This window comes from Populus trichocarpa, chromosome 3 (genome assembly GCF_000002775.5).
Source record: "Populus trichocarpa isolate Nisqually-1 chromosome 3, P.trichocarpa_v4.1, whole genome shotgun sequence".
Taxonomy (NCBI): Eukaryota; Viridiplantae; Streptophyta; class Magnoliopsida; order Malpighiales; family Salicaceae; genus Populus; species Populus trichocarpa.
The window spans coordinates 21,542,306-21,570,303 of NC_037287.2; the positions used below are offsets into that span (position 1 = coordinate 21,542,306).

Consider the following 27,998-nt stretch of genomic DNA (forward strand, 5'->3'; position numbering starts at 1 on the left):
AGATTTTTATCTCTCTCTAAACTGTCTTAACTTTCTTTTTTGTTGCCTGTAACTGTAGCTTTGGTCTGGGTTTGGCTGTTACTGTCTTGTCTTTGTTTGCTGGTAGTTTTCAAACTCGTGTTGCGATTTTTTTCAGATTTAAAAAGATTTGAAGCTTAGAAATTAGTGGTAGTGACACAGATATGGATTTATTTTTTTTACTGCCAATGGTCATGGCCAATTTATGGTGGGTCAATTTCCTTGGATTGACAATCAAAGTGGGATTAGCTTGATAGCAAGAAATATTCTGGACATGGATCCATTTGGGACATTACAAGGCTGTTAGAACTGAAACACAGCTAGTTAATTTTGTAAGAAAAAACTGATCCTGTGGACTTTATTCTTGATCTTTAACAACACCGGACACACCTTGGAGGAGCAGTTCCTCTTCATCAGTGAAAGTGTTGAGTAAATTGTTCGATGCTGCGATGCTTCATGTGAGTTGTGATCATAGTACTTTAGAGAAACTGAATTATATGATATTGCCCTTGTAGTTTGGACCAAGTAATTGGGGTCATAATTCAAGGCTTGACCTTTGGTTAGCAACACACACGGTAGAGAAGTCAGGCACAACTATGGCACCCAACATTCCAATCTTAATGTATTCGTGTAAAAAAAGATATATATATAAAGATTATTTAATATATTTTTAATTAAAAAATATTTTTATAAAAATACTTTGCATTGTGCTATAAAAAACATACACTAAGTACAAGGATAGAAGGTTTAACAGTAAAGCCAGTAGATCACATCTGTAAACATTCGATGAATCAAACGCACATAGAAAAAATAAATAAAAAAATCTGTGAGCATAGTAACTGTGGGCAGGGCATCAAAGACTTTCCCGTACGTGTCCCTGTAAGTCTATCTTATATTTCAAGAAACAGGGCATGCATGGAAGGTCTAGAAATTTATTGCAGCATAAAATATTACTTGCTCTCTCTGTTTCGTCATTTTTAATAAAAAAATATATAGAGAAATTGATTTTTTATATACCATTTTAGGTGTAAATAACTTGTTTAAGATTGAATCTTGAGATATAATTTCTGTCTTGTCATTGTTTTTTTCTTTCTCTCGAGAACTATCATATTAGTTTTGTTCTCAAAAGTACCTTAGATATTAGTTTCAACATAAATATAATTAATATAAAAACACATTATTCATTACCGTGTATAAACTTATTTTTCACGCCAAATCAACGCCAATCAAATTTCTCAGTTTAATAATAGAAAATATTTTCCCATCAGTTTTTGTATTAATCAATATTAAATCTTTTCTCTAATAATTTAAAAAATACATTACAATGTGTTTTTATTTAGCATTGCGTTTTGGAAACCCTTTTAATTTTTTTAAATTAATATTTTTTAAATACTTTCAAATTATTTTGATTTATTAATATTAAATTTTTTTTTAAAAAATAAAAAAAATATTTTGATGTGTAAATCGAAGGAGACCTTTAGTGGGCGGGCTGGGTTCAAGACAAAAGCGAAATTCTTGGGCTCTGAAAAATTCTCAAGCTTTCCTCTTCCTTGCAGAGGATAATATCATAGAAGTGGCAAAAATACAGAAAGCAGCAAAGGCTAGGCAAAGACAGAAACAAATGGAGGCACTGAAAATATGGAGTCTGTCTTCAAAGCCATTCAATCTCAGACATCTCCTTCACTTTGCTTCTTCCAGCGCTTCTGTCACCACCACCAAACACTCTTATTCCACTCATGTCCTTCGCTGCTGCTCCACCACTTCCACCACCACCACCAGAACTGCCGGCCGCAACCGCCGCCAGTCCTCCTCCTCCTCCACTTCTGACCGTGATGCCATTCGTGCCCTTCGCTTGAAAAAGGTTTAATCTTTTTTGGTTTTGTATGTGCCCATTTTGTGTTTCTTGGTTGTTTTAGTTTTGTAGTCAATTTTGGTTACTGGGGTGGTTGTTTTTTCTTCTTTTTTACCCCTTTTTTTTCAAATTTAGTGTAAGGATTCAAATTTTATGCTTTCTTCAATAGAAAAAATAATTGGGATGTTGACATTCTCTTATGAATTAATCATTTATAGAAGGATGCTGGATATCTCTTTCTTGGTTTTTGTGTGGTAATTGAATGATGATTAGTGGTGAATTTTAAGTTTCTGAAGTTTGGATTCAAGGACAATGAGCTTGTTTAAGATTTTATTTTGAATGTTTTGTAGGTTGAAGAATTGAGGAGCAAAGGACTTGAGCCCTATGCATATAACTGGGATAGGACTCATACTGCCAATCACCTACAAGAGATATACAAATATTTAGCGAATGGTGAAGAGTCGAATGGTGAGAGTGATCAAGTATCTATTGCTGGGAGAATTGTTGCGCGTAGAGCTTTTGGAAAGCTTGCATTTCTTACTCTTAGAGATGACTCTGGGACAATTCAGGTTTGCTGATTTCAGTTTGATTCGAAAATTTTGTAAGATTTTTGTTTTTCACCTTGCAAGTTGAGCACAAGCTAAAATTATTAAGTCCTTTTGTTATAGCTTTACTGCGAGAAGGATAGGCTTTTGAATGATCAGTTTGAGCAGTTGAAAGCACATGTTGATGTTGGTGATATATTGGGTGTGAATGGCTCAATGAAGCGCACAGAGAAAGGTAACCTTTTAAAGATATGACTAGCTTCGGTGAATGCTTTGCTTCCTGCATTCATTCTTGAACCTTGACATTCAACTTACCTTATCAACATCTTTCTATGATCGTTTGTTTACATTAGTTAAACTTCATTTGTTTTCCTGGTTAATCCTTCAGGTGAGCTCTCTGTTTGCGTGAGTTCTTTCTCGATTCTTACGAAATCTCTGCTTCCACTGCCAGACAAATATCATGGTCTAACTGATGTAGATAAGCGCTACCGTCAAAGGTAAGGAATGCTCAATTTCTTTTTAGTTTGAGTAACACTGCCTGAATTTTGTGACAAGGTAATGCGATCAAGAATAAATTTTCCTATGGACAGCACTTGATAACTCGTTTAATAGTAGAGTTAATAAAAAAGTCTTGCAGAGGATCTTATTACTATGTGAAAATATTATTGAAAGGGTCTCCTAATTGCATGACAAGGTAATGAGACATTGAAATGATATAAGTCTGTGTACATTTATTTTTCCATTTTATATTTGTTATTCATTTTTTTTTTATTTCCTGCACTCATATCATCAATGTTTAGGTATGTTGATATGATCTCAAATCCTGAAGTTGCTGATGTGTTCCGTAAAAGAGCAAAGGTGATACTTTTCACCGCTCCATGTAAAATTTTCCCTTTCCTTCTCTTCTCTTCATGCATTATATTGTTGAAATTGGAACTGAAAAATTGCAAATTTTGTGATTCTTCTTTGGATTCAACACCCAGTTGCTTTTGCGTTTCTCGATCATCCCATTTAATTATCACCGGAGTGAGACTGTCTCATGCACTGATTTTGTCGATGCCATGCATAATAGCTTAAGATGTAATGATGCTACTCTTTTTTTTTTTTTCCACTTTCTGTTGGCAGATTGTTTCAGAGATTCGCAAGACTGTGGAATTGTTAGGTTTTGTTGAAGTTGAGACTCCAGTTCTCCAGGTTCGTTGCTATCCCCACAGTGCTTTTTGGTCTTGGCATCTTTCATCTGATTATCTGTTGTTTTATGGGCAAGACGCAATGTATTTTATTTCGTGTATTCAAAGTTGATTTTGTTTATTGCTGAAATGGCATGCTCAATTAGTCTGGACTACATGGAAGAGTTTTCATTAGGTGGCCTCCCAAGTGTGATAAAATCCTTGACTTTCACTTTCAAAGCTTAAGTGATCTTGATTAGATAGAGACGGGAGTCTGAAAAAATCAGGTTCTAATGCCTTAAGGGTGAAAGGGCACCACCGGAGGTTTTTGGGGCAACCCTTGTATATTTCAAAAACCCTTTTAAGAATGATGAATTTCCCCTGGAACCTTTGCAAAACTAACAGTGGAAAAGCTAAGGTTTGAGAAATCATTAGGCTTGGGCCTGTCTTTGATTAGCATAGAGTTGCGATCTTTTTTGGTTTTACCTTGTTGGGACTTTCGGGACACTAATTGCACATTGCATGGTGGTGTTTGCCTTTGTTGTGGTTTTCATATGGGGAGAGAAGAGGGTTCTCCTTAGAAATAGACTTCACATGTATATGCTGGTTTTCTTTTTGATGTGGGATTTGATTCACTTTGCGTGCTGTTAAGTTGTAAGCTATTGTGTATAGGAAAAAAAAAAGGTTATCTGGTAAAAGGATGGGATCCGCTCCTTTTAGTTTGTTGCTAAAGATATGCATGTCTTGTGTAGAGCATTTAGGGGGGTTATGGCTGCACAAAGATATGGTTAAGCATCTAGTAGCTGAAGGTTTTTGCTTGAGATCATGTACTTGGTTTTTATTGTTAAAAATTGTTTTGTATCTTTATCTTAATGAAAGTTGTGAGAAAGGAGCTTGGAAAGTTGTTAGAAAATTTCACTTCATATTCTGTTTCCTTTTCTTTTACATATTGTCATTGATGCTCTCCATATTTATACAATAGTCTTTTGTTATTGCCTGCAATATATTATTAGTTTTTCTTCTACTTTGATGTTTTGGAACTTGGTTTTTAATTGATTTGATCTACTAGGGAGCAGCTGGTGGAGCCGAAGCTAGGCCATTTGTGACATATCACAATTCACTTGGAAGGGATCTCTACCTTAGAATTGCAACTGAGCTTCACTTAAAGAGAATGCTGGTGATGTTATATTCTTAAATCTTTATTACAAACTTCTCTAATAAAAATATTCTATTGGTAAACTTAGAGAAAAAGGGGAAAAGGGGTTATCAATGAGGTGGCTATAACAGGATCCATTGATTTAGAAACACATGACAGTGGATCATTTACCATTCATCTCCTATAGCTTCATTTTTTTCAGAGACTTTAACACTGAATCGATTTCCTGCTCATGTTTATCTGTTCTCCTTTAAGGGACAGGAAAAACCTCAAGTGCATGTATATTCTTCTTTAATTGGTAACTTTTTTCAGCTTTACTTAACAAAACTTGTAACTTGTAATGGCAGGTTGGGGGATTTGAAAAGGTATATGAGATTGGCAGAATTTTCAGAAATGAGGGTCTTTCACCGCGTCATAATCCTGAATTTACAACCATAGAGGTAATCTCTTGGTACTATCATATCCAATCTATTTCTGTTCTGAACTGTATGCAATCCATTTTGATGTTTTATTTTGTTGAGTGAAGCTCTGATTCATATTGATATTAGCTTGATCATAGATGTATGAAGCATATTCGGATTACCAGAGCATGATGATCATGGCAGAGGAAATTGTCACTCGATGTGCTCTTGCTGTTCACGGCAAGCTTACCCTAGAATTCCAGGCAATGACACTCTTGCAACATGAGTTCTGCTGCTGAGTTTATTTTATGTCTCCATGAAGATACTTGAAAAACTTATGCACGTTTTATCAATTTACCACTTAATAACGTCTCAGAGAGACTGGTTTTGACTCTGCAAAACTTTTGTACTGCTTCAATGCAGGGTGTAGAGATTTGTTTAGAGCGGCCCTGGAGAAGGGAAACCATGCACAATCTTGTAAAAGAAGCCACTGCTATTGATTTCAATGATTTGGGTGATGATCTTGAAGTTGCTAAAGATGTCACCTTGAGGACTCTTGGATCTGGACTTGAAGGTAAAGACAAATCTGCCATTGCAGCATGTCCTTCTGTTGGGCACCTCGTTAATGAGGTAAATATGCTTTTAGTTTCTTCTTACGATTATATTCGCAATTTGTTTTTTTCAGCCATTTTCCAGTTGAATGCTTCTTCTGTCTTTAGACTTTTTTTGGCGAGTTCTGTCTTCAGGCTCTTCAAAATGCTTTATTGCTCAAAATGTTTAGTGTCTTTTGACATGGGTATATTTATTATATTTTATTTTACAAGATATCTTTTGCACATTCTGAAGATTATCATTTAATTTATTTGGCCAGCTTTTTGAAATCATTGTAGAGCCAAAGCTCATGCAACCCACATTTGTTTTGGACTATCCTATTGAGATATCTCCTCTAGCCAAGCCACACCGAAGGTACAAAATTTACAAGCCAACGATGCAACTGTTGAAGTTCTTTCTTTTCAAGTGTTATAAAGCATACGAGTATTTGTCACTCAACTATTCATACTTGAACTCCTGGATTTTCTTGTGAAGTTATCCTTTTAATTCATCATATTATACTTCATTGACTTAGACTCCAGCATGAACTTGGTGTGGAGCAGAAGCATATTGGTGCAACCACTCCTTTATGCAATATGCACTCTTTGTGCATGCATGTGGCTTTGTATGCTGAGATGAAAAAAAATAAAAATTGGTTATCATAAATGAAAAGACAATTGTTACAGTTTTTTCTTTAATTCTTTTTGGTAATCTGTTATTCCTTTCCACAACAGGCATGTAGGCTTGACCGAGAGATTTGAACTATTCATCTGTGGTCGTGAAATGGCGAATGCATTTTCCGAATTGACTGATCCCATGGATCAGGTAACTTAAGTGCCAGCTTACTATTTTGCTCTCTCTCATTGCAGCTGCTCTTTCATTTTTAACTATTAATCTTTTCTGTCATTTTTGGATATTTAATTTTTTTTCCTGTATGAATTATTTCATTTTGTGCTTTAATAAATGTCTGCTTGGACTCTTATAATTCCATTCTTGTTATTTGGTTAGCATATAGATGACATAAAGCTTCATTAGGAAGAGAAAAACAAATAGTTTCATTTCCATTATAAGACAAAAGATAAGACTGTTAATTTTAAATGGTGGCAGAGAGGACGCTTGGAAGAGCAAGTGAGACAGCATAATGAGAAGAGAGCTTCAGTTGCTTCAGAAGCAGATGGTGCAGATGGCAAAAGCAAGAAAGACGATGATGAATCGTATGAAGTAACCCTTGATGAGGACTTTTTAACAGCTTTAGAATATGGAATGCCTCCAGCTTCAGGAATGGTATGGCCATCTCTTTTGTTCTATAATTTTCTTTATATCTATTTTTACAAGCCAATCATGATGGAAGGAAATGGTTTTGTCCCAGGGACTCGGAATAGACAGACTGGTGATGCTGTTGACAAACTCTGCAAGTATCCGAGATGTTATTGCTTTTCCCGTCCTCAAGATTCAGCAGTAGATTCAATACAACGACTTGGTGGATTGGCTATGGCAATTTCACCCACCTTCTGGGCATCTGGCATCAACACGATGATTGAGTGGGCTTTGACCCACTTTAGCTGTGGTCAGACCAGGAGCAGGCAAAACCAGACCTTGTTCAAACTGTGTTGGGTGCAAGGCTGGTTACGAGGTTCACATGCCTCGTCATCCTCACCCATATTTTGACTATTTAATTTTTTTTAAGACATTGCCATTACATATTGATCACAACCATTAGATTGACATTGTTTCTCAAGGCATTGAACTGTGTTTAAACCTCATTTTTAAAAACAAGAAACGTATCAAAAGCATCAAGACTGATGGCCTCGGATTATCAATGGCAGCAGTAGTACTGAAAGATAGATGGACCTTCCAAAAGATGCATGCATGTCTATCAGCTCCATCTCTTGTTCCATGAGCATTCAAGCATTCCTATTTCGAATGGCAGTTCAATAAAAAAAAAGCAAAATATTAAAAAAAAATTCAAAGAAACTATGAGCCGCTGTATCACAAGGTTTTTAACGATTGGTTCTGTTAATCCAATAGTTCATGTGTGTTCTTTACGAAAGATCCTTTGTGCAACTGTGTGTGTTTATACACTCCATTAGTCTATCTCACTCTGAGACTTTTGACAAGTTTTGAAGGTTCTAAGTTGGAAACAGTCCACCTTCAGTTACTTCAGTTCATTTGTCGTGCCAAATAGAAGACCATAGTGGGGATTCTGTGGGGCACTGGAGAAGCCGAAGAGACATAAAAGAAAAGGAATCGATCATTTATTATAACTGTAATAACTACTAAGTGGCAAAAATCACACATAAAGAAGGGAGGAAAAATAAAAGTGATGGCAAGGAAGAGGAAGGTGGAAAGTAGTGCAGCGATCATAGATGAGAGTGATAAAGTTCTGTATTCAGTGTTTGGAAATTTTGCTAGGAACTCTCTCAATTATACTCTCAAGCTATCAGTCATAAAATGCTTTCATTTGAAGCTGGACAAAGACATGCTCTTGTGAGACCATAAAAAGTTCTTTTCTTTTTTGTTCAATATTTTGTATCTCTTGATGTGTTGGGATTCATCTTTATTGAATTTGAGGAAAACCCATTTAAGGATTGATTGTTTTGATGCTAGTTTTGTGGATAGACGGTGTGTTTGTTCTTGAAAGTCTTGATCTTTATGTATATATAATTGGTTGTGATGATTATGCTTTTCGGGCACATATGTGATATGATTTTGGTTTAACCTCATATCAAGTTTGCTAATTTGTTGTTTTGTCTAGAGTGAATTGATTGATCACTGTGTTTACTGAATGACATGAATGATGTTTTTGTTTTCTTTTGGCCCCTTGTGCATTATTTAATGTTGGTGTCATCATGGAAGTTTAAAGCTATGGGCAACTGTGGAATAGCAATGGTATTTGAATGTTCATAGTTAAAGATTGTATTTTGTTACAATGAGAAAACTCCTAATTATCATGATCAAATAAGAAAATAAAGCTTTCCAAGTTGTTATTTTTATGGTTGCAGAATGCTGAAAATCATATTGAAACTTGAATGGTAGTTCTTGGTTCTCTTGATCGCTTTCTTATCCGAGGAGCGAGCAACTGCATTAAATTGGATGAACCTGAGATTGATAGCAGTAAAACCATGGAAAAATAGTGGTGATGATCTTTTCAGGCTGAGATTGTTCAACTGGAGTTCTCACTCACAAGTCTCCTCTATTTATCATGGGATTATCATGATAGGCTGCAGATGAGTGGTACTGCAGTATCATCTGCATGATTGTTGACATCTACATGATTAGCCTTATTCAAGCCATTGGAAAATACAACATCCCTCCAATGTTCTTATAAATCATCCACTCAGACATTACCATTTGTTTTCTTCAGGAGAAACTGAGTACTGGATGGCAGTGAAGCAGCAAGGTGACAACAGAAGATATCTCTGCCTATCTGCGGGTTTCGCTATGAGTTTTTACTTGCAATCCTTTCTGTTACACTTCAGGAAAAGCACTTGGTTTTCATTTGAAGCATTCTTCTGACCTTTGGAATTTTGATTGCTGAAGATGGAAGTAACTCTTCATTGACCATTCGTCTCTAAGTTTTTATGGCATCATAAAGGTAGGTTTTCTGTTTAAGATTACCAAGGTGTGGGAATTGTGAGTGCTGTTAAAACCTTCTGAGAGTGAACTTGGGTTGCTGCTGACAAGCTGATCACATGCTCCAAGTACCGGCTAAATGCTGGGAAGGCATGGCCTTTTGTTGAAGCTGCAAACAGTTTCTGTGAACACCATGCTATTTTCCCGTCTAGTCATGCAAAATCTGATTGTGATTCATCTTATTTATTTTGTTTTGAATTCTTTTGATGGACGAGCTGAACAATAACTCCAATGCTAGTTATGAGTCCATGGTGGCCAGTAAAGATGAACTTATCTTTCACAACTCCTGTCAGACAGAGTCAAGATAAAAACAAAAACCTGTGTTTTGCTTTCGATTCAGAAATGGATACAACTCCTGAAGGATCTGTTCACTAATTTATCTCAATCTTCATGAGAATTTGTATAGATTGATAAATTGTTTCATGTGATGATAACACTCCATTGATCTGTCCACTCCACTTCCTAATCTTGGAAAATTCAACTCTATTCTTTTTATCTCTATCCCACATGGAGAGATCACTTCATGCTGGTCCTATTTCTCTTATCTCTCTATGTCTGTCACGCTTTGGTGGTAAAGTTTGGTTATATAATAGGCTACATCGCTTCTCAACTCCGTGATTCCAACTTTGTTAGGGCTTCAAAGACAAGATAATTTGTGAGATGACGAGGCAAGTATTATATTTTATCTACCTTGAGAAACAGTTCTAATGTCTCTTAATGCATTAGATATTTACCATGAAGATTGTTGGCGACGACAAAGGCGACTGGAGATGTCCTTTGGTGGCAGAATATGTTGAATGGATGGATGGTTGCTTAGCAGGCATAATGGTTGCCACTTGTTTTACTATGATGTACAGTTTTGAAGGATCACCCGAGTAACACATTCCAAAACACTTTGTCCTATATGCCCACTAATTGATGGGAGAGGTCCGCTGAGGCAACAATGGAGCACTTTGAGCAGAAAACCTTAACAGCTTCGTAAACCTAGCAAGTCTCAGTATCTATTATTGTAAAAGGTAATACATGTGGTTATGATATCATGCAAGACAGGGGGAGGGGCCAATGCTCCCACAATCAAACACATGGGCATGCGTTTGTCCCAAAAAAACACAGAAAAGGTGTCAAAATTGACACCCATGTTCATGTCACAAACTTTACCAAGGCTGTGTTTTTGCTTTGCATCATCACTACCTTTGATTGGCTTCTGTAATAATGTGGTTTCCAAATGTCTAGCATTCGAATTTCGATCTACGCTCCACTTTTTTGACGTGTTAACGTGTTGCACATCTTGATAATGAGTGCCTGTACCTAATTCTATCATCATTAGTTATTTTAAGATGCTTGATCTAAATCTTCTCAAAACCCCACCAAAGACTTCTAAATTGATGTCTTCATCTTAAGGATCTTGAAAAAAATAACAGTGAGATGGGGAATTCCCTGCAAGAAAATTGGTGTTTTGATGCTATGGAAACATGGAGGAGTGGAGGGATTATGTGACTAGAGGGGACTTTGGTTTAGCAGCTGGGTTGAGATTGCGACTGTGCTTTCTGTTAAATTTTGATTACCAATCAAGCTTGGAAAGCGAACATCTAGCTCACCCTTAGGCTCCTTTTACCTCGACCAAAATGTTTGGTTAATCGATATATATATTATAGTTTTATATGAATTTAATTGAAAATCCTTTCTTTAAAACTTAATTACAAAAAAAAAAACTATAATTTATATCTTTTTTATATTTGTTAAACGTGGTTTCCATGGGATGGTGCTAGAGAAACAAAGTAGTGCAACCAATTTGATTGATGGTGGCAGAGCAATGTTGTCAAAAGGTGTATCATGTCATCCATGTTACTCATCAAAAGTTGTGTAAATTATTTTATCTGATCCTTGTTTTTCAATAAAATAATTTATTGTATCATGTCATCCCTATATTTTTATATTTGTTCATGACTAACTAAGTTCTTCTGCTGGTTGTTTGTCACAACTTGGGTCCTTTTTTTTTCTTTCTAAAATGCCCTTCAATTTTAATCAAAATTTCCAATCTCATCCACTGAAACAAGATTAAAAATGCTTGTAAAAAGGATAATTAGAAATCTCAAAATAAATTAACTATCAACATGGATTAAAAGACCTTTAACTTGTGTTATTCAGAATCGAAAGGGCTAATTTATAAAATCATTAAAAAGGGACTAAATTATATTTTTCTCAAAAGTCGTTTTTGTCTGCTAGAAAAGCTTTCTAGATAGATTTTCCATGGAGTTGAGGAGGCAACTAAAGAAAGAATAAAGAGGAAAGCAAATTGAGGGGCTAGCATGAGCCTTTGACTCCTCAATAAAGCAGTAGCTTTGCTTTTGCTTAAAATCTTCTAAATTTCTTAGAAAACTTAATCCAGATAATAAGGAATAAATCCAAACTCTTGAAAGCTAAGGAATAAATCTTCTAAATTTCAATAGTCATTGACTCAAAAAACCTATATAAAGCTACAAAACTTTAATGAATAGTCTACTTGATCGTGATTAGTAACTGGGGACCTCATCTGCTTTGGAAACTTTAATGCCTAATCATTGGATAAGAAGATAAGGATGCTTAATTGCTTGTTAGGCAAACCATAGGAGAATTATATTGGCCAAAGGTGCTTGTACAAGAGAAGATTAATATAAAAGATAAACAATCTTGAAGCATTATGTTCTTTGAATATTGCTACTTGAGATATGCTAATCAATTAAATGTGATTTGTTTTATACGAGAAGAGTATTATATTTGGCAATGCTTTAATCCATGATGGAGGATATCTTCCTACATTTGTTCTTCCCATATCCCATTCCAGTGACCACAATCTTTTATAATCTTGTTTTTACTTTGCGTTTGCATAAAGAATTTGTCAAACCAGCTCATATAACAAGGGGGAAATAATATTTTTCACAATAAAATAATTTCTTCTTCTCCTTCTCCTTCTTGCAAAATGACATGTTGGGTGGTGAAAAGGCAAGGCAATTGCCATGTTTTATACTTTATTAATATAGACTATATTTTTATAATAAAATATTTAGCCAGTTACTGATAAATCAAATCCCCCTTTTGGAGGGACTAACAGTTACATTGCAATATACAGAATATTTGGACAGTTGGTTTTTATCTTCCAAATCATAGGATCTCTCTCTTTCTATCTCTCTAAGCTTTCACCTTCTTTTTGTTCTTACATATCTGACTAGATTTCTTGCTCCTTCTTTCATGATTGATTGACAGTGCAGAGGTGAAATGAAAGGGGTAGCATTGTCATTTCCTGCAATATTAATCTTACATCATTTTGTTCTGTCTTGTTAAGATTACAACTGCTGTCTTTTTCTATCATTGAAATAGTGGAAACAGAGGTCTTGTAACTCTGGAAGGACAGTTTTGTAGTCCATTGAGTCTCTTATTTTATCACCAAATACCTTAAAGACTCAAACTTGTTTCTGGGTTTTACTTGTTTCCCTGAAAGTTTTTGACTTGATTCCTCCTTTTGATCTGTAAACTCAAACAAGTGCCCCACTTGAGTTTAATTTGGTTCTGTGTTGTCAATACAAGTTATTTTGCTCTTATGTTCTTCGATTTTTGACTATTTTTTTTGCTAGGTTGACAACAGTTTTGTCTGTTGAAAGATATTATCTTTTATACCTCGCCTTGTTGGGTTTGCTTGTTTTTCATTCAAATTATTGAAATTCAATGAGGAAAAGTTTCAAGAATTAGATCCATGCTTTTGAATTGGAGTTATGAAATGGGCTAATTTTTTTGTAGTTTGATTGATGATAAAGAAAATATTTTGTTCATGAGGGTTTTGTTCAGCAAGATCCACTGTCCTTCCTTCATTTGCTTTTGCAAACCCTCTCCTAGTATATACACACCAGGACCATTGAAATTGGAAAACAGTCCTCATGTGCCTTCAACTGCAGTTATATCAGTTGCTGATGCCTCCTCTAATGATAATCACGTGCTTAGTGATTCCATTGAGGTGAAGGAAGGGAGTGTAGGTGTTGATGGGAAGCAACCAGAGTCTCAGAATAGCCTCAAAAGTAGTCTAAAAAGGGCAGCTTTTGATTCCAAAGAGGTTGATAAGAAGAAAGTGCAGTGGATAGATTTCTTAGGGAAAGAACTTGTTGAGATCAGAGAATTTGAGTCCAGGTTTGTATTTTTTTGTGGTCTCTGTTATCTCTATCTACATTTTTCTTGTACAATGCAATGTTTAGTTCTGTATAAAGTGCACTTGCTGAAGTTGATGAAATTTGGGATGGGATGATTGATATGCAGCCCAAAATGTTCCTAATTTTCCATCCGTGTGCTAATTATTGAAAAAAAAAATGAGGCTATAGATTAATTTGGTGCTAGGAAATGTTAGTTAATGTCATATAATATACTGATTGGCCGAAATTTTTATTGAAAAGATAAAGTCCTATTTGTAGGGATTATGAACACTTGTTGGAGATGGGATGAACAAGTAAGAATGGTTTGATCAAATTCTGTTAATGGTCTCATTGATTAACTGCCTGTAGCACTTCTAGTCCCTTCAGCTATAGCATTTGTTGTTGTTGTTGTTGTACTGGTGTTGAATGCTGTGCAAAGAAGCTTCTTCTAGGGTAAGGAAGGGAAGTTCCTTCTTAAGGCTGCATTTTCTGTGGTGGATAAGTTCTTATTGTTAGAATTGTTAGAAAGCAGTAAGCTTTAATTGGTCCTAGAAAACAATACTCTTACATTGATCTGTTTATAAACGAGGACAATGGCATCCTAAGTTCATAACTCAATGTGATCAGATAAAAAGTTTTTGCTTGGGATGGGCTAATGATTTCCAGGGAACATATGAATAGACTAGATGGCCATATTAATCTCCTTCTTTGTGATATCTTGAAGAATGGAAAATCCTTTGTTGATTCTATGATATAGTTAAGAGATTGACTTAACAGAAAAGAATATTTAGCAGCATTTTGTGTTCCATTCAATTTTGTCTCTCTTTTAGGTTCCCGACTTCTGTCTTGGTCAACTCTCTTCCTGAGCAGGAATGCGAGGATAGTGTTTGGTTTTGCACACATATGATGGTATAAACTATTTGTTGAGTTTTAGAGATGGTATTTTGACTCGTCTAAAGGATTCTGCCATGTAATTTCTGTCTGTAAAGGATTCAAATCCTTAATTCAATCTGTTACTGCTTGTGCATTAACTGTATAGAAAATTGGCTTGATCAAGTGATTTCAAGCCATTTGGCTTGCATCACATGACTGCAAACATTGTCAAGAACATATCCTGAAAACGTTGACAATCCATTTGCTTGAGATATATGTAATTATTATCACTTTTTATTGGGCAATTAAAGTCCTAATCCCCTGAATCTTGTGCAACCCCTAGAGGAGTGCAATTGCTCGTCGCATTAGCAGCTCTAATCATATAGAAAATCTGCATTTTTATGATGCATGTTTCAACTTGCTTTTGTCTCTAAACAACACACACTACAATGCTGCTTTTCTAGCATTTCAGTACCTCTTCTAGTTTTTTTTTTTTTTTTTGAATTCTATTTTTATGGATTGTTTATAACCAATATATTTCATATCTGGATTGTTCCCAACCTAATAATATTTCTTTTAATCTGTTTTTCCCTTTTAAACAGTGAAACAGAAGATAGTGACAGTGAAGATCAGAGCAATAGGGGCTGTGTTTGTACAATTCTTTGACATCTATTATATAGCATCCTTCTTGTGCAAGTTTCCGAAGCGACTGCATCAATTATAAGAGAAAGATGAAAATAATTTGTGACTACTCTCAGTCTATTCATCCCCTAGGGAAGACTCTAAGAAACTGAAGTGGAGTTAGATCAGGTTCCCATTCACTTCTGCTCTGCTGAATCTACCCTCAAATCAAAATATATCCAGGAGAGAAGTCAAAATAGTTGATATGAAATGGGAAAAATATTGTCTCTTCCAATTCTTTTACAATGTAATGGCTCATTCATTTAGCAATTATGACATTACATACAAGTTCACAATCTAACTCCTGTTAAGTCACTTCTTTTATGACATTGGGTACTTATCATCATGTTAGATTCATGATTCCCTCAATGAATTTTATAAAGCTGTTATTATAGCATGTTTCTGCATGAATTTACTTGACCTCCTTCTCATGAAAATTACTAGACTGTGGTTAGAGTGAGTTAACACTGCACCATCTGCTATTTCCTTATCTGATTTTGTTTTACTTTGCATGTGGGTTAATGATTCTGAAGTTGTGTTGATTAGTAACGGATACGAAGAGTAAAATGTTGCGTTTGTTACCATTCTAAACTACCAAAAAGGGCTGAATGAACTTCACAGGCTTGAAGAATGCGAACAAATTGTAGAACAGTTCGTTTGGACATAGCATGCCCAATTGGATGTATTCTTGCAATTGCAGCTCTTGACACTTCTAACTAGATTCGTAGAACGCACGGCACTTGTTACCATTGATCCCTTGTTGACAGCAGTACAGCGAAAGCAGGACCTAGTTGTTTGACCATGGATTGAAAAACTCAGCCAAACCTAAAACTTTGCCCTTCAGTATGATCGGCGGGCATTTTGAGATGGTAGCTTGCCTATAAACCCAGTGAAAAGTATGGTTGCTATTATTGCAAAAAAGCCTACTGAATATCCAATCCCCGCACCTTGCCATGAAAACCATGAGTCATCTGTTTCTGGTAGCTTTACCGGCGGCTGCTCTGTTGGCATACCACATAATCCACTGTTGTTGGCATATGAGTTTGAATCATTCATTGTGTCCATTTGGCCACCCACTGGAATCTGACACTCGAGTTTGTTGTTACTCATTCTTGATAATTGTCAATAACAATAATAATTTTATTGAATTAAAAACAATTAACTACAAAGATTTTATTGTAAAAAAAAGAAGATAGTTTCTGAAGGTTGCTCAGACCTCCCAAAGAATATATTCAAGGTTCAATTCTCCCATGACTTAATAGACGGTCCCCATAAGTTTTTCCCATTATTTTTTTTTCCATACTTTAGAATTCTACTTAAATAGAAAAGAAAAACAAATTCAAATTTAAAAGTAAATCAAGGCTAGAATTCCCAAGCATAGTTTTGAAATCCGGCCCGGCCAAGTGGGTCGACCCGGGACCCGGCCAACCCGGGGCTAGAACCGGGCCGGGTTGAAGAAAAAATAGAGGAAGGAAAAACCCGGCGTGACCCGGCGGGTTGACCAGACAAGACCCAGTCAAAAACCTGGTTGCACCCGTTGACTTTTTTTTTTACTAAAATGACGTCGTTTTGATTTAAAAAAGAATTGACCCGGGCGACCCGGTCAAAACTCGGAACCCGGGCCGAGTCTAAAAACTATGATCCTAAGTCTAAGAATCACTTACACAACTGTCATGTGAGCCTTTTCATAAATACAAATGATCTTTCTATATGGAATTTTCATGTGGGTAAGTTCAGTATACATGTCATATGGCAAGCACATACATATTAGTTTTACGTATCTTTCATACCGCAACTTGTGAGAACAAATATTTTTTTTTTTAAAAGAAAAAACATAATATGCATCAGTCTCAACAACTCTAATTAATATATAGTCTTTAATATAATATTGACAAGAAACATTTAGAAACAATACTTTAATACAATGAGAACCTCATAATTATAACAACTTTATAATTTTCTTTGCATAATATTTTTTTTTAATGACTATTTATCTTTATTCAGATTCATTAATCAAATATTATGTTTATTAATAAAATATTTGATGGATATTAAAAATAAATAAATTTTTATTAATAAATTAAATATATTTACATAATCAAAAACAATGTCATGTTTACAGGTATGTATACCGGAGAGTCAATGCCGTGTTCGCTGGGAACAGGTTCTTGTTTAGCAATAAGAACGAGATGGTAGCCAAGTTCGCTGAAGAAGCTGTTGAAGTCAAGCTTGGTTGATGCAGTTGGTGGTGACGCTAAGAGGATGAGGATGATACTCTTGACACTCACTGATCGAGATGCACTCAAAGCGGTTCATAGACAGGATGGATTTGGCCACACGAAACCATATTAGGACACACTGGGAAGGTATATTAGGATACTCTTAACATTTGCTTGTGACTGCAGATGCATCTTGTAGTCATGATATTCTCGACAACATGCTGCTGTTTCTCTTTGGTAGTCATGACACTAATACATCAGTCATAACATGTATCATGAAGTATCTTGTAGAATTTCCGCAAGAGTACAAAATGTTTTAGAAAGGTCAGTAGGTCATCTTAATTAAAGCATACGATTTTTTCGAGTAAATTCTACAACATGATTGCAGACAACTTACAGGGCTCATGTTTCCACATGATATAGCCTCCCCATTCTTGAGTTGGGTTTTTCGTATTTCTTACTACAGTTTGATTCCGTGTGTTAACAGAGCAGGTTGATATTGCCAAGTCTAAAGAACCAGGAGAGTTGTTGAAATGGGAGTACTTTCAGAAAATGAGATGCTCATGGAATGTGATCTCTGAAGTTCTGAGCTGATGCTGCCTATGCGTGGTACTTTTAGAGAGGTTTTAGATGATTTCACCTATGCAGGTTATACAATCCCAATACGATGGAAGGTATGTACAATCACTCTCCTGTATTCTAGAATGAATTTTATGCAGCAATTGAACAAGTTGTCGAAGTTTGTCAGATTGTCTAGATCATAAAACTTACGCTTTGATCTGCGTGCATCAGCTACACTGGAGTCCTGTCTCAACAACTAATGACCCAGTTCTCTTCTCAAATGCAGAAGACTTTGATCACTCCAGGTATGAAGGAGCAGGACACCTGCCCCATATTCGCGTGCTCCATTTGGTGGGGGAGCAAGGATTTGCATGGGGAATGAATACGCTAGACCACAAATACTCGTGTTCCTGCATAATATTGTGAAGAGATTGAAATGGGATTTGCTGATTCGTGATGAGAGACTTACATGTCATCCCTTGCCTGCACCATCCCAAGGTTTCCAATTCGTCTTCACTGACACCAATCCTCGGCCTAAGATCATGGTCACTTTCATGACCGTACTCATGTTGAAAGTACAATATTTCCAATTAGTTTGGCTGTTAAATAGTACTATTTATTTCTCATATTCAACAAGTCCACAATCCAGAACTGAGAATCCTAATTCTGATGTTCAAAGAAACAGGTTTATCTTGTTCTCATATCTTTTTCGTTTGAATGTGTCGGACTATTATGCGTGTGATTGCGTAAACTCGACTTATGGGATTGTGTAGGCTTGAGTTATGGCTTAATACGAGGGACTCGATACGAGGCTTAATCTGTGAGATTGTTTGATGACATTGGCTATTCAAGAGTCAAGTATTGTGCATAAATAGGATTATAACTCTTCAAATTTATGTAAGTTAATCAAGATGTACTCTTTATGGTTCCTCATTTCTCTTGTAGTTTCTGTAATTTCATTTTAAATTTGTTATTCATAATAGAATTAGGGCTTTCAGTGTAGTGTACAGCAGTTTTACATGCCCGGAAGTTCGACAGGATGGCAGTAAATTCATTCTGTTATATCCAATAATAAAGAAACAGTTTACTTTTCTTGTTTATCCTCTTCAATTTTCTTGTCAAGAAGATTACATATCATAGACTGTATCCAAAGAAGAATCAGGATAACAAGCCAATCATGGCGAATCATATTAAACTTTTTTGAACTCGTCCTAAACTAAAGCTATGAAAAAACAAAAATCATATTACAAAGGAGTTTTATTGAAGCAGTTGGTGGTTTGGCCAGTCCTGGCTTCATGTAAGTTCAGGTGCAGTTACCTCTTTGATTCTTTCATCCTTGGAGCAAATTCATGACTCTATTTCTTGTTGAATCCGAATAGAGATTTAATGGCGTTGATGGCATTCTCGTTGATAAATGATTCATCAAACCTTTTCATAAGAGGTTCAAATCCCTCAGCTGTCCTTAAATTGGATAGGTCAGGATCTGTCCGGATTCGCTGTTAACATTTCCAAAACCTCAGATAGTCAGCACTTCATAAACTATATGCTGTTCATGTGCAATTTTAGTCCATTACCTTAAAGTCTTCAAATCCTGCTTTCATCGCATCTTCAAGTGCAGATAGCCCAGCTTGTAACTGTTAAAAGTTCGGGGAAGTAAATGATGCAGCAATCCCATAAAGGGATAAAAAGGAAGAGAAAGGGCTACTGTTTTCAAGATAACGAAGACATTACCTGATTAAGCTTAGAATAACAACAAGCGACATTGTAACTTGCCACTGCAGCTTCAGTTGGGTCTGGTTTCGATCCCAGCATAGACTCGAACTTCTCCAGTGCTTCCTCATATTTGGCATTTCTTCATCAATTAACCAAGGAAAAACAAAATTTTAAAAGTATCACTGTGAAAAACTTGTAATGACTTGCAGGCAGTAAAGCATGTTACTAGCGCTTAAAGGGACATCTAATTTGCTGTAATAAATTTGTATGCAAAAAATGAATCAGTCCATCCTAGAGACCTAGCCTTTGCAAATATGAAATTCAACTTGAACTCAAAAGGAAGTAGAAAGAGCAAGTTGAATATCCAAAAGTTACTTGTATAATTGCAGCCCTTCGCGAAGATCCTTTTCTCTTTGTTCTTTCTGCTCCTTTTTTCTTAAGTAATTTTGCATCTGAAAAACCAATCACAAGTCAGAAATGCCAAGTTACTTGCAGTAAGAACTTTTCCTATACAAAGAAACGAAGTGAAAGAGAACACATATGGTATCCAGCTTTGTATCTTTTTCTAGTTACTCACTTGGATTTCTCTCACTCTGTTACTAATGACACCAGAGTTCCTCTCAGCTCTGATAATTTCCTTTTCTGTCAGTTCACCGGTATAATCCATGTTCCCTGAACAGAGTAGACAAAAAAGAATGAACTTCCAAGTCTAGTTCTATGTGCAAGTTTTCATGGGTGGGAGTTTAAGAGTGCACATATATGTTCATCAGGCAGTGATGAACTAACCATATCTCTTTTGCATCTTCATGAATAATGGGCCAATTCTTTGGCGGATGGTGTACATTGTCCTCCCATATTCAGCTGCTGGCCAAATCTCTGTCCCAAACACAGCACTGCATAAGATTTAGAACTCCATAAGTTACATTCTCAAATAAGATTCTTGTCAATTGTTCCAAAATTGTGGTAAAACATTTTTACGATTAGAAAAAGAGTTGCAGAGTTCTTCAAACACTTGTATCTACCAACTGCAGCTCACATTATGATGAATTGAGTTGAATTGGACTTGATATTTAATTTGGAGAAGAAGAAGGATAAATTAAACCTGGTTGCAATAACTTTATCACCAACACTGAATTTGCCATTCTTATCAGCTGATCCACCAGGAGCAATAGCATCAATATAAGTAGAGCCATCTCTGCCCTTTGCAAACTTTATCCCATAAGGCTGCTCTATTTCGACCTCATATTCTTCATACTTTTCTTCTCCTTCACCTTCACCTTCACCTTCACCTCCACTTCCACTCTCAGCAGATTTTGATGTCTGTGACTCAGTTTCTGAAGCTTTAAGGATTGAATTTGATGGTTTTAGCAAAAGGGTATTGCTGAAAGCTGTTGAAGTGCTGAGAAATGAGTAGTTCTTGGATAAAAAGTGAGTGTTTTGAGAGAAAAGGAGTGGGATTTGCTTGGCTTGGACACTACTTGTTGGTAATGGTGATGAAGAGTAGAGAGCAGGATATCTACTTGGAGCTAAAGACATGGTTGGTTTGTTCAACTACTGTTTTGCTTTGCTTCAGCAGCTCAATTGCTTCTGCTCGGAATGAGAAGTACTGCTGCTTTCCATTTGGAGGTGGGGGAGAGAGATGCTGAGAGGCAGAAGGAGAGATTGGCCTCAAAGAAGAAGTGGCTCTAATGAGCTCTTTGTGCTCTTGTTCAATAATGTTGTGCCACGTGTCATTTGAGGGCAAAGGTATGACTGGATCTTTTGATGACACGTGGCCTACCCTCATTCTTGATTATGGAGTGCTATACATTTGAGATTACCAAATATGGGATTTTCCTTTCATTTTAATTTTAATTTTAATTTTTAGCCAAGTATAGGAGGAGGAGGAGGATATTCCTTCTTAAAAATCCATATATATATATATATATATATACCCTACCAATGTACGATGGATCCCATGGTTGATCTTGTTGTCTAATGAAATTTTTTTATAAAAAAAATCACAAGTTTTCTTCATACTAATGTAGTAAAGAACTTTTTTGAAAAGAAAAAACCCATTAATATCAAATTATTTATACAAAATAAATTGTTATTTTTTTATCACGAAAGAGATAACTCTCTTGGTTCTTGGTAGGAAGGTAGAAATTCATACAAATGATCACAATTATATTTTATTTATTGAACATGGATATTAGTATTTGTTTGGCATTGTGATAGCAATTGCTTTTCAAATAGCTTTTCGTGCCGAAATACATGCCAATGATGTTTTTTTATTTTTTAAAAAATTATTTTTAACATCAGCACATCAAAACGATCCAAAAGGTACAAACCACACTCAATTTTAACAAAAAAAAAATTTAAAATTTAGCGAAACACAAGTTAAAACGCACAGCCAAACAAGCACAACAAGCACAAAGTGCTAGGATTTGAATGAGAATATGAAGTCAATTTCACAAGGAACGAAATTATTACTTCACACACACACACACACACACACACACACACACACACACATATATATATATATATATATATGGAGAGAGACAACAAAGATTGTATTGTCAGAAAGATGATTACGGGAATGGCAATATTAGGACCTTAAATATTTTATATGACAAATCCATAGCCCTAATCTTGGCAAATCTATGGACACGAAATGTACATCACAAAGATGAAAGTCAGCATGGAAATCACGTAGCTTACAAAGCTCCTCCAACCTGCAATCACCCCGCCAAGCCTTGACTCTTGAGCTCCCGTCCAAAAAAAAAAACAGATATTGCAAGTAACCCACAAGCTCAAAGAACTCTACACCTTCACATTTCTTTTATTCCCGGGCAAAGGAGGAAAAAAAAATCTGATCTACAGACGTTCGGATCCTGCGTCATGCGAAATTCTCTGTTTTGATAATTAATAAACCTTAGAAAATTCACCTTTCATCTGCTCAAATGAGCTTTGGATGCATCTTTGACAATTTTCTCTCATGTCAAAGCATCAAAATCTTGCAACCAAATCTACAGGAACTTCTTCTGCAATTGAATGCAAAGCCTGCACGACCACACACAAAAAAAATCAGAAAGGGCAAGCAGAATGTAGACAATGCAGAAGAGAGAAGTTGTATGATCTTACTCGCAGATTACTTCTTCAAACTATTACTAGATAGGACTTTCTTCCCATAAGGACTAGTTCGAAGTGTAGGAACATGGGGTCGTATAGCCTCCACCAGAGCAGTATGAAGAGCTCCCTACTCCACAAGTTAAACAAGGATCCAATCAAATAATGAAATTGAATCAGTTTAATTTAATCAACGCCAACCGCTTTTCCCCCCCTCATACAACAGAAATCAGAAAATAAGACTACAGTCTCCAAAGGGGACTCCAGAAAGACAAAGAAAAGAACAATCCAAAAGCATATAATAATTGCAAATCTTTCTTCCAGGGGAGAACTGCCAGGCACATGATTTTATTGGAAAAAAATGTTGATTAAAAATCAAAATACAAACCTTTGATTGTTGCAAAGCTGCCTGGATAACATAATTACCAAAAGGATCTTGCATGACTTGATCCAGGTGAGCATTATTTATCAGCTCCCGGATAATACGTGTCCGGCGCTCCTCTCCTGCATATTTTAGGCATTTCTCTACCACATTGCTGCTATATTTCTGAACAGACAAGTCCCTATAATTACCTTCCAACTGACCAAGAATATCAGTTGTTGCCCAGGGAAGTCGAAGCTCAAAGACAAATTGCACAACATAGTTCCTGCAACATTGAAACACTTCAAATCTCAAGTGTTGCAAATCCAAGCATGCATTAAAAGATGGCTTTTAAATTCCTCATAAGAGGTTCATTCAAGCAGTCATCAAGATGTAGTGCCACAAATGCTTTTTGGTCTTGCCTTTCTTAATTCCCCAAAGTACTTGATGATTTCAGACCATAAACAGAAATAACAAGTCTGCATCTCACAAGCAGAGATCGGAACACCTAATCTTAAGAACAACCACCACGCATGTGGAATATGTAGAGCATGGAAAAGAAGGAAAAAAAATTTGGAAGTGTTAGAGCAGGGTTTGAGTCATTATTTGATGATGAGATTGTGAAAAAACTTGTTATTTTGACCAATAAATTTCACAGAATCAAAAAGTCCTCTATCAAGCAAAGCTAATACTTCAGTAATAGTCCCACATTATTCACTTTTGATTCTGAGCCTCGAAAATAAAATGCAGAACAAAAGAAAACAAAGAGGATCTGGATAAAACAGAAGTTCATTAATACATGTCACCCTTTATTAATAACTACTTAAATCATGTTTAGAATGTGAAACCACTTTCTTCCATGGAATTGTGCAAGAATGAAAAATTCAACACACCTTTGTGATAGACAGGCTTAAGAAAAGACACGGGAAAGAAAGCTCAAAGAAAAGAGAAAAATATAGTACCCAAATTGATCTTGTGAAAGGATCAGAGCATTTGACGTGATCTCAGAGACTAAACGACTCCTTTGCTCTCCCTCGGAATGGCTTAGGCATTTTTGAAGCACGCAACAGCCATGGCGATCCGTTGCAAGTTCAATACAATTATCAGTTGTAGCTTCAAAAAGGAACTGCAAAAGAAATCATCATCAGTGTTTCACATAGTGCTAAATTCTGGTTTATCTGTAAAGCATGTAGGATTTATAACTAAAAGAAGCATCATTTGCTGCATCTGCATGGAAGAGTTAAACAATTGTTGGAAGGCAACAATTTTTGTCAAGGAATGCCAAGGTTCCTAAAATTGAAATCATTCTTCTTGAATTGATAGATGGTATGCCTCAAACAAAAAAAAAAATATAAAAAAAAAAAAACACTGATGGATGGATCTTAATCGATGTCCCATTCCTTCTTTTTTCTTTAAGAGGAAGCTGGTGTTTGCATTCTTGATCCTAGTAATAATCAGAGTAATAATTTTTATGACAAAAACTTACCCAAGAATAGCTATTTAAGTCACCATAACCTAGTTACACAAATTTCAGAATTTTATTAACATGATATATAACACGAAAATGAAGATAATTAAATATAAGCAATATGTTAATAAAAGTAGAGGACAGTTCTTTCTATATTGTTAAGGGTAGTTGCTGCAGTACAGAAGTAGAGAACAACATGCTAAAGAGTACTTCTGTGGGAAAATTAGAAATAAATGAATCTCAAGGAACAAAAGTAAGCAAACAGGGTTAAGAAAAGATGAAAAGATCAACTATAAGGGTGAAGAGATGATGGATGTCCATTGCTCTAACGGGGATGTGATCCAACTCAAGTTGTTCAATTGAAAGAACATGTACCAACAATAGTTTTACCTCTTGTTCTTTCATTTCAAATGCTTTGGTAAACAAGATTTAGAAAATCAATTTGCTTCTTCACATTAATAGTTTTGAGGGTTTCAGACAATAAGGCTATGAGGATAAATAATCTGAAAAAGATAACAAAAGTTCCAATTGCCAAAGATATTCAGGTAGAAAAGATATGTGGCCTTACATCAATGTATTCAGGCATCAAACACTGCAAGCAACGCTGGGCTACATGGTTACCATTCATATTTTTTATCAAGGTCACTATACCAGGCTTCAATGCAGAGACAACCATGGAAAACTGCTCTGGGGTCTTAAGGGTTTCGATAACCTTTTGAACAGCTCGAGTCCTGTGTTTAAAAGAGCAGTTCAGAAAATAATTAAAGCATGAAAGGGGAACACCATGAGTTTTGAATGCACAAGAAAATAAGTGTGCATGCGCACGCGCACACACAAAGAGAGAGAACAAACCCATGCATATCACATGAAATCCGAACAAGCTCCCCGGCTTTTCTAGTGATAGCACGAAGTATTTGCATTCTCTGATCCTCATCGCATACTTCAAGCAACTTCTGAACAAGGTAGTTCCCAAAAGGGTCTGTCATTAGCTCAACAATGTGATCAATAATCTCAAGAAAAATCTTTTCAACATCTTGTGGGCTCCCCTCAGAAAATTTTCTTTGCAAGAAACGGCAACCATGCTGGTCCTTTGCCATGAGATATATTCTACCAGTTACTTCATCTACTGAGTTATACTTCAAAGACTGAGAACTGAAATTAGAGCTTTTTAGGTCTGTAAAATCAGGAAGTATATCCCATGAGGTCAAATGATCCAACTGAAAGCACCCAGCAGTAGGAGCAGGTAAACTATGGAGAAGGTGACCATTTGATAGAAATTTGCCATGATGGTTGAGATGGGCAAGTGTTTCATTGCCTCCAGCTGAGCCAAACTTCAAAGCTTTCAGTGTGTTCAGTCCTTGTGACCTTGTCAGAATCTTTTCAGGAAAACTCTGTTTTCCTACTTTGTCCAAAACACGTATACCATTCTGTGATTGGTTCAAACCCCTTGAGACAGCATAGCTGCTACAAAATGGTTCTTGATTAGACTGTTGAACTTGGTGAGAGAATGGCACCTCCAAATATGGTTGCCTCACGTTCCGACTCATCAGCTTGGTTGCAACATTTCCATTTGCTTGAATAGGATTCTGAGCTTCCAATCTTTGATTATGGAGTTGCTGCATATATAGGTATTGCTGATGCATCCTGTAATATTGTTCTTCTCCAATATTCCTCCAGCTAATGTGAGACTGGTTTAATTGTTGTGAATGTAAGTAAGGAAGTGGAGACTGAACATCAGTGAAGTATTGTTGATGATCAGACATTAAAGGAAAATCCATGCCTGGGACAGCCACATTGGAAAGCAATTGAAAACCTTGCATGCCATGAGTTGGTGACAAGGCCGTGGAGAAATTTTCAATTGGCTGAGGCTGACAAAAATCAGCTGGCACCTTCAGTTGTCGGGCATCAAATTTTAAGAAATTTGACTGTTCTTGACCAACTTTCACAACATTAAACTTGTCAAAACCAGAAGGTAAATTATTTGGTGATCGGAACAGAGGGGAAACCATCACTGTTGAGTCCATATTTGAGAGTGAACCATTCATGGTGTTTGTATATACAGCAGGATTAGGTGGGGATTTACAATTCACCAAAGGACTCCCACTATTAAAACTCAATTCTGCAAATGCAGATGTCAAGGATTGGTCATCTGGCAAATTTGCTTCATCTGATTGGAGATTCTTGATAGGATATTGTTGAGTATTATTTGCTAAAAATTGTCTGTCATTCAAACTCCCATTGCTTTCAAGTTTCACAGCAAATGCCCCCTTGCAAGAATTCAAAGAAATGGGTGCCAAGCTACCATTTAGAGGTGCATTCTTAGGTCCAGCATCAGCAGAATGCTGATTTGCAGCAGTAGCATTTGGTATCTCTCCAAGAAGCTTCTCAAATTCATCAAACTCTATTTCAGTTCTTTGATCTTCCATTCTGTAAACGGCAATGCGCTCAAAAACTTCTTCCTAACAATATCTATGAGACAATGTAGATCCACAAACTAGCACTTCAATGCAGCAAAATTCTGAACGACAAAACACCACCCATTAGGATCACAATAATGGTAATAGAAAATGAAAAAAAAACTAAATTTTCCAAAAATAATCATTACTTCACTTCTCACTAGAAGCTATCACCACCACAGTCTCAGCCATCAGAAATGGATTTCAAAGAAGCATAATGATAATAATAAGAAAAATCAAATAACAAGAAGAAAAGGACTGTCACATAAGTCACGACCAAAAGATTCTATACTAGAAAATCAACGAAGAACAAAACCCCAGTTCAAAAAAGAGACCCCAAAAATGACTCTAAAACCATGATCATCATCATCGAAACCATTAAAAAGACCACTACTTTTCCTCGATTTCTACGTCCAAACAGGAAAAAAACAAAAAAGCACAGAAATCTATGCTTTACACAATTCCAATAACCATAATTCAGTCAAGTTCATCAAAAGAGCCAAAACCCAGATGATTAAAACCATGATCATCATCACAAACCATAAAAAGTTTCAATCTTGACAACAAAAATCAATAAAACAGACAAATCAAAAGAATCCCAATTCAGCTCAAACGATTTAACAGCAATGCAGAAGAAAAACAGGAGTGAATGAGTGATAAAAAAAGGCATAACATGCATACATACATACCAGTGACAGAGGATGATAGTAAATGAAGAAGAAGGCATTGGAGGGGGGCAAAAGCAACAAACTTTATAAGAGATGATCGGTTGTTTTTGTTAATTAGAGTGAATTATTTAGAAAGAATGCAAAGAGAGTGTAAGTATTTGTTGGTAAGGTGAGGGAGAGAGGCGGCGTGAAGAAGAAGGAGATTTTTTCAAGTAAGTGTGAGAGATATAAAAGAGATGGAACGGTTATGGCATTGCCAAATTTAAGCATAAAATAGAATTACATTACAACGATATTACAAACATATATTTCTACCATTACCATAAACCATAACCATAACCATAACACACACCACCCTCCATCTA

General features: G+C 36.0%; 4 protein-coding genes and 1 long non-coding RNA gene across 5 annotated transcripts; 3 read left to right on the top strand and 2 right to left on the bottom strand.

The window, feature by feature from the left end:
• Nucleotides 1-1,515: 1,515 nt before the first annotated feature.
• Nucleotides 1,516-7,529, top strand: LOC18097228 (lysine--tRNA ligase, chloroplastic/mitochondrial). Its single transcript, XM_006385983.3, has 14 exons — nt 1,516-1,879; nt 2,221-2,439; nt 2,539-2,650; nt 2,804-2,912; nt 3,216-3,273; nt 3,541-3,609; nt 4,654-4,761; nt 5,088-5,180; nt 5,300-5,404; nt 5,565-5,771; nt 6,013-6,107; nt 6,467-6,557; nt 6,840-7,016; nt 7,102-7,529. The coding sequence occupies exons 1-14, from the start codon at nt 1,640-1,642 to the stop codon at nt 7,192-7,194; spliced, it is 1,776 nt and encodes a 591-aa protein (XP_006386045.2). The 5' UTR covers nt 1,516-1,639; the 3' UTR covers nt 7,195-7,529.
• A 4,925-nt stretch (nt 7,530-12,454) lies between these two features.
• LOC7461349 (uncharacterized) lies at nt 12,455-15,496 on the top strand. The gene is made up of 2 exons (XM_024596411.2): nt 12,455-13,523; nt 14,998-15,496. Exons 1-2 carry the CDS (start codon nt 13,171-13,173, stop codon nt 15,059-15,061), a joined length of 417 nt encoding a protein of 138 aa, XP_024452179.1. The 5' UTR covers nt 12,455-13,170; the 3' UTR covers nt 15,062-15,496.
• Nucleotides 15,497-17,199: 1,703 nt separating this feature from the next.
• On the top strand, nt 17,200-18,780 carry LOC112326817 (uncharacterized). The gene is made up of 3 exons (XR_002980727.2): nt 17,200-17,619; nt 17,783-17,969; nt 18,088-18,780. It is a non-coding gene; the product is annotated as an uncharacterized LOC112326817 (long non-coding RNA).
• Nucleotides 18,781-18,896: 116 nt separating this feature from the next.
• On the bottom strand, nt 18,897-21,249 carry LOC7461346 (protein MET1, chloroplastic). The gene is made up of 7 exons (XM_002303948.4): nt 20,672-21,249; nt 20,356-20,462; nt 20,147-20,241; nt 19,945-20,021; nt 19,588-19,708; nt 19,431-19,490; nt 18,897-19,352 (listed from the first exon to the last, which is right to left on the bottom strand). The coding sequence occupies exons 1-7, from the start codon at nt 21,103-21,105 to the stop codon at nt 19,212-19,214; spliced, it is 1,035 nt and encodes a 344-aa protein (XP_002303984.3). The 5' UTR covers nt 21,106-21,249; the 3' UTR covers nt 18,897-19,211.
• Nucleotides 21,250-21,966: 717 nt separating this feature from the next.
• Nucleotides 21,967-27,993, bottom strand: LOC18097226 (pumilio homolog 12). The gene is made up of 7 exons (XM_006385981.3): nt 27,655-27,993; nt 25,362-27,027; nt 25,078-25,240; nt 24,004-24,167; nt 23,069-23,327; nt 22,696-22,810; nt 21,967-22,614 (listed from the first exon to the last, which is right to left on the bottom strand). The coding sequence occupies exons 2-6, from the start codon at nt 26,933-26,935 to the stop codon at nt 22,703-22,705; spliced, it is 2,268 nt and encodes a 755-aa protein (XP_006386043.1). The 5' UTR covers nt 26,936-27,027; nt 27,655-27,993; the 3' UTR covers nt 21,967-22,614; nt 22,696-22,702.
• Nucleotides 27,994-27,998: the final 5 nt, after the last annotated feature.

Coding starts and splice junctions, on each gene's coding strand:
- LOC18097228 (XM_006385983.3), top strand. CDS start 1,640: ATGGAGGCACTGAAAATATGGAGTCTGTCTTCAAAGCCATTCAATCTC. Junction 4,762..5,087: donor TTCACTTAAAGAGAATGCTG/GTGATGTTATAT, acceptor TTGTAATGGCAG/GTTGGGGGATTTGAAAAGGT. Junction 5,405..5,564: donor AGCTTACCCTAGAATTCCAG/GCAATGACACTC, acceptor GCTTCAATGCAG/GGTGTAGAGATTTGTTTAGA.
- LOC7461349 (XM_024596411.2), top strand. CDS start 13,171: ATGAGGGTTTTGTTCAGCAAGATCCACTGTCCTTCCTTCATTTGCTTT. Junction 13,524..14,997: donor ATCAGAGAATTTGAGTCCAG/GTTTGTATTTTT, acceptor CCTTTTAAACAG/TGAAACAGAAGATAGTGACA.
- LOC7461346 (XM_002303948.4), bottom strand. CDS start 21,105: ATGTCTTTAGCTCCAAGTAGATATCCTGCTCTCTACTCTTCATCACCA. Junction 20,242..20,355: donor GAAGATGCAAAAGAGATATG/GTTAGTTCATCA, acceptor TACTCTGTTCAG/GGAACATGGATTATACCGGT. Junction 19,709..19,944: donor GAAGGGCTGCAATTATACAA/GTAACTTTTGGA, acceptor TAATTGATGAAG/AAATGCCAAATATGAGGAAG.
- LOC18097226 (XM_006385981.3), bottom strand. CDS start 26,935: ATGGAAGATCAAAGAACTGAAATAGAGTTTGATGAATTTGAGAAGCTT. Junction 25,241..25,361: donor ATTTCATGTGATATGCATGG/GTTTGTTCTCTC, acceptor TTTTAAACACAG/GACTCGAGCTGTTCAAAAGG. Junction 23,328..24,003: donor CTTTCACAAGATCAATTTGG/GTACTATATTTT, acceptor TCAATGTTGCAG/GAACTATGTTGTGCAATTTG.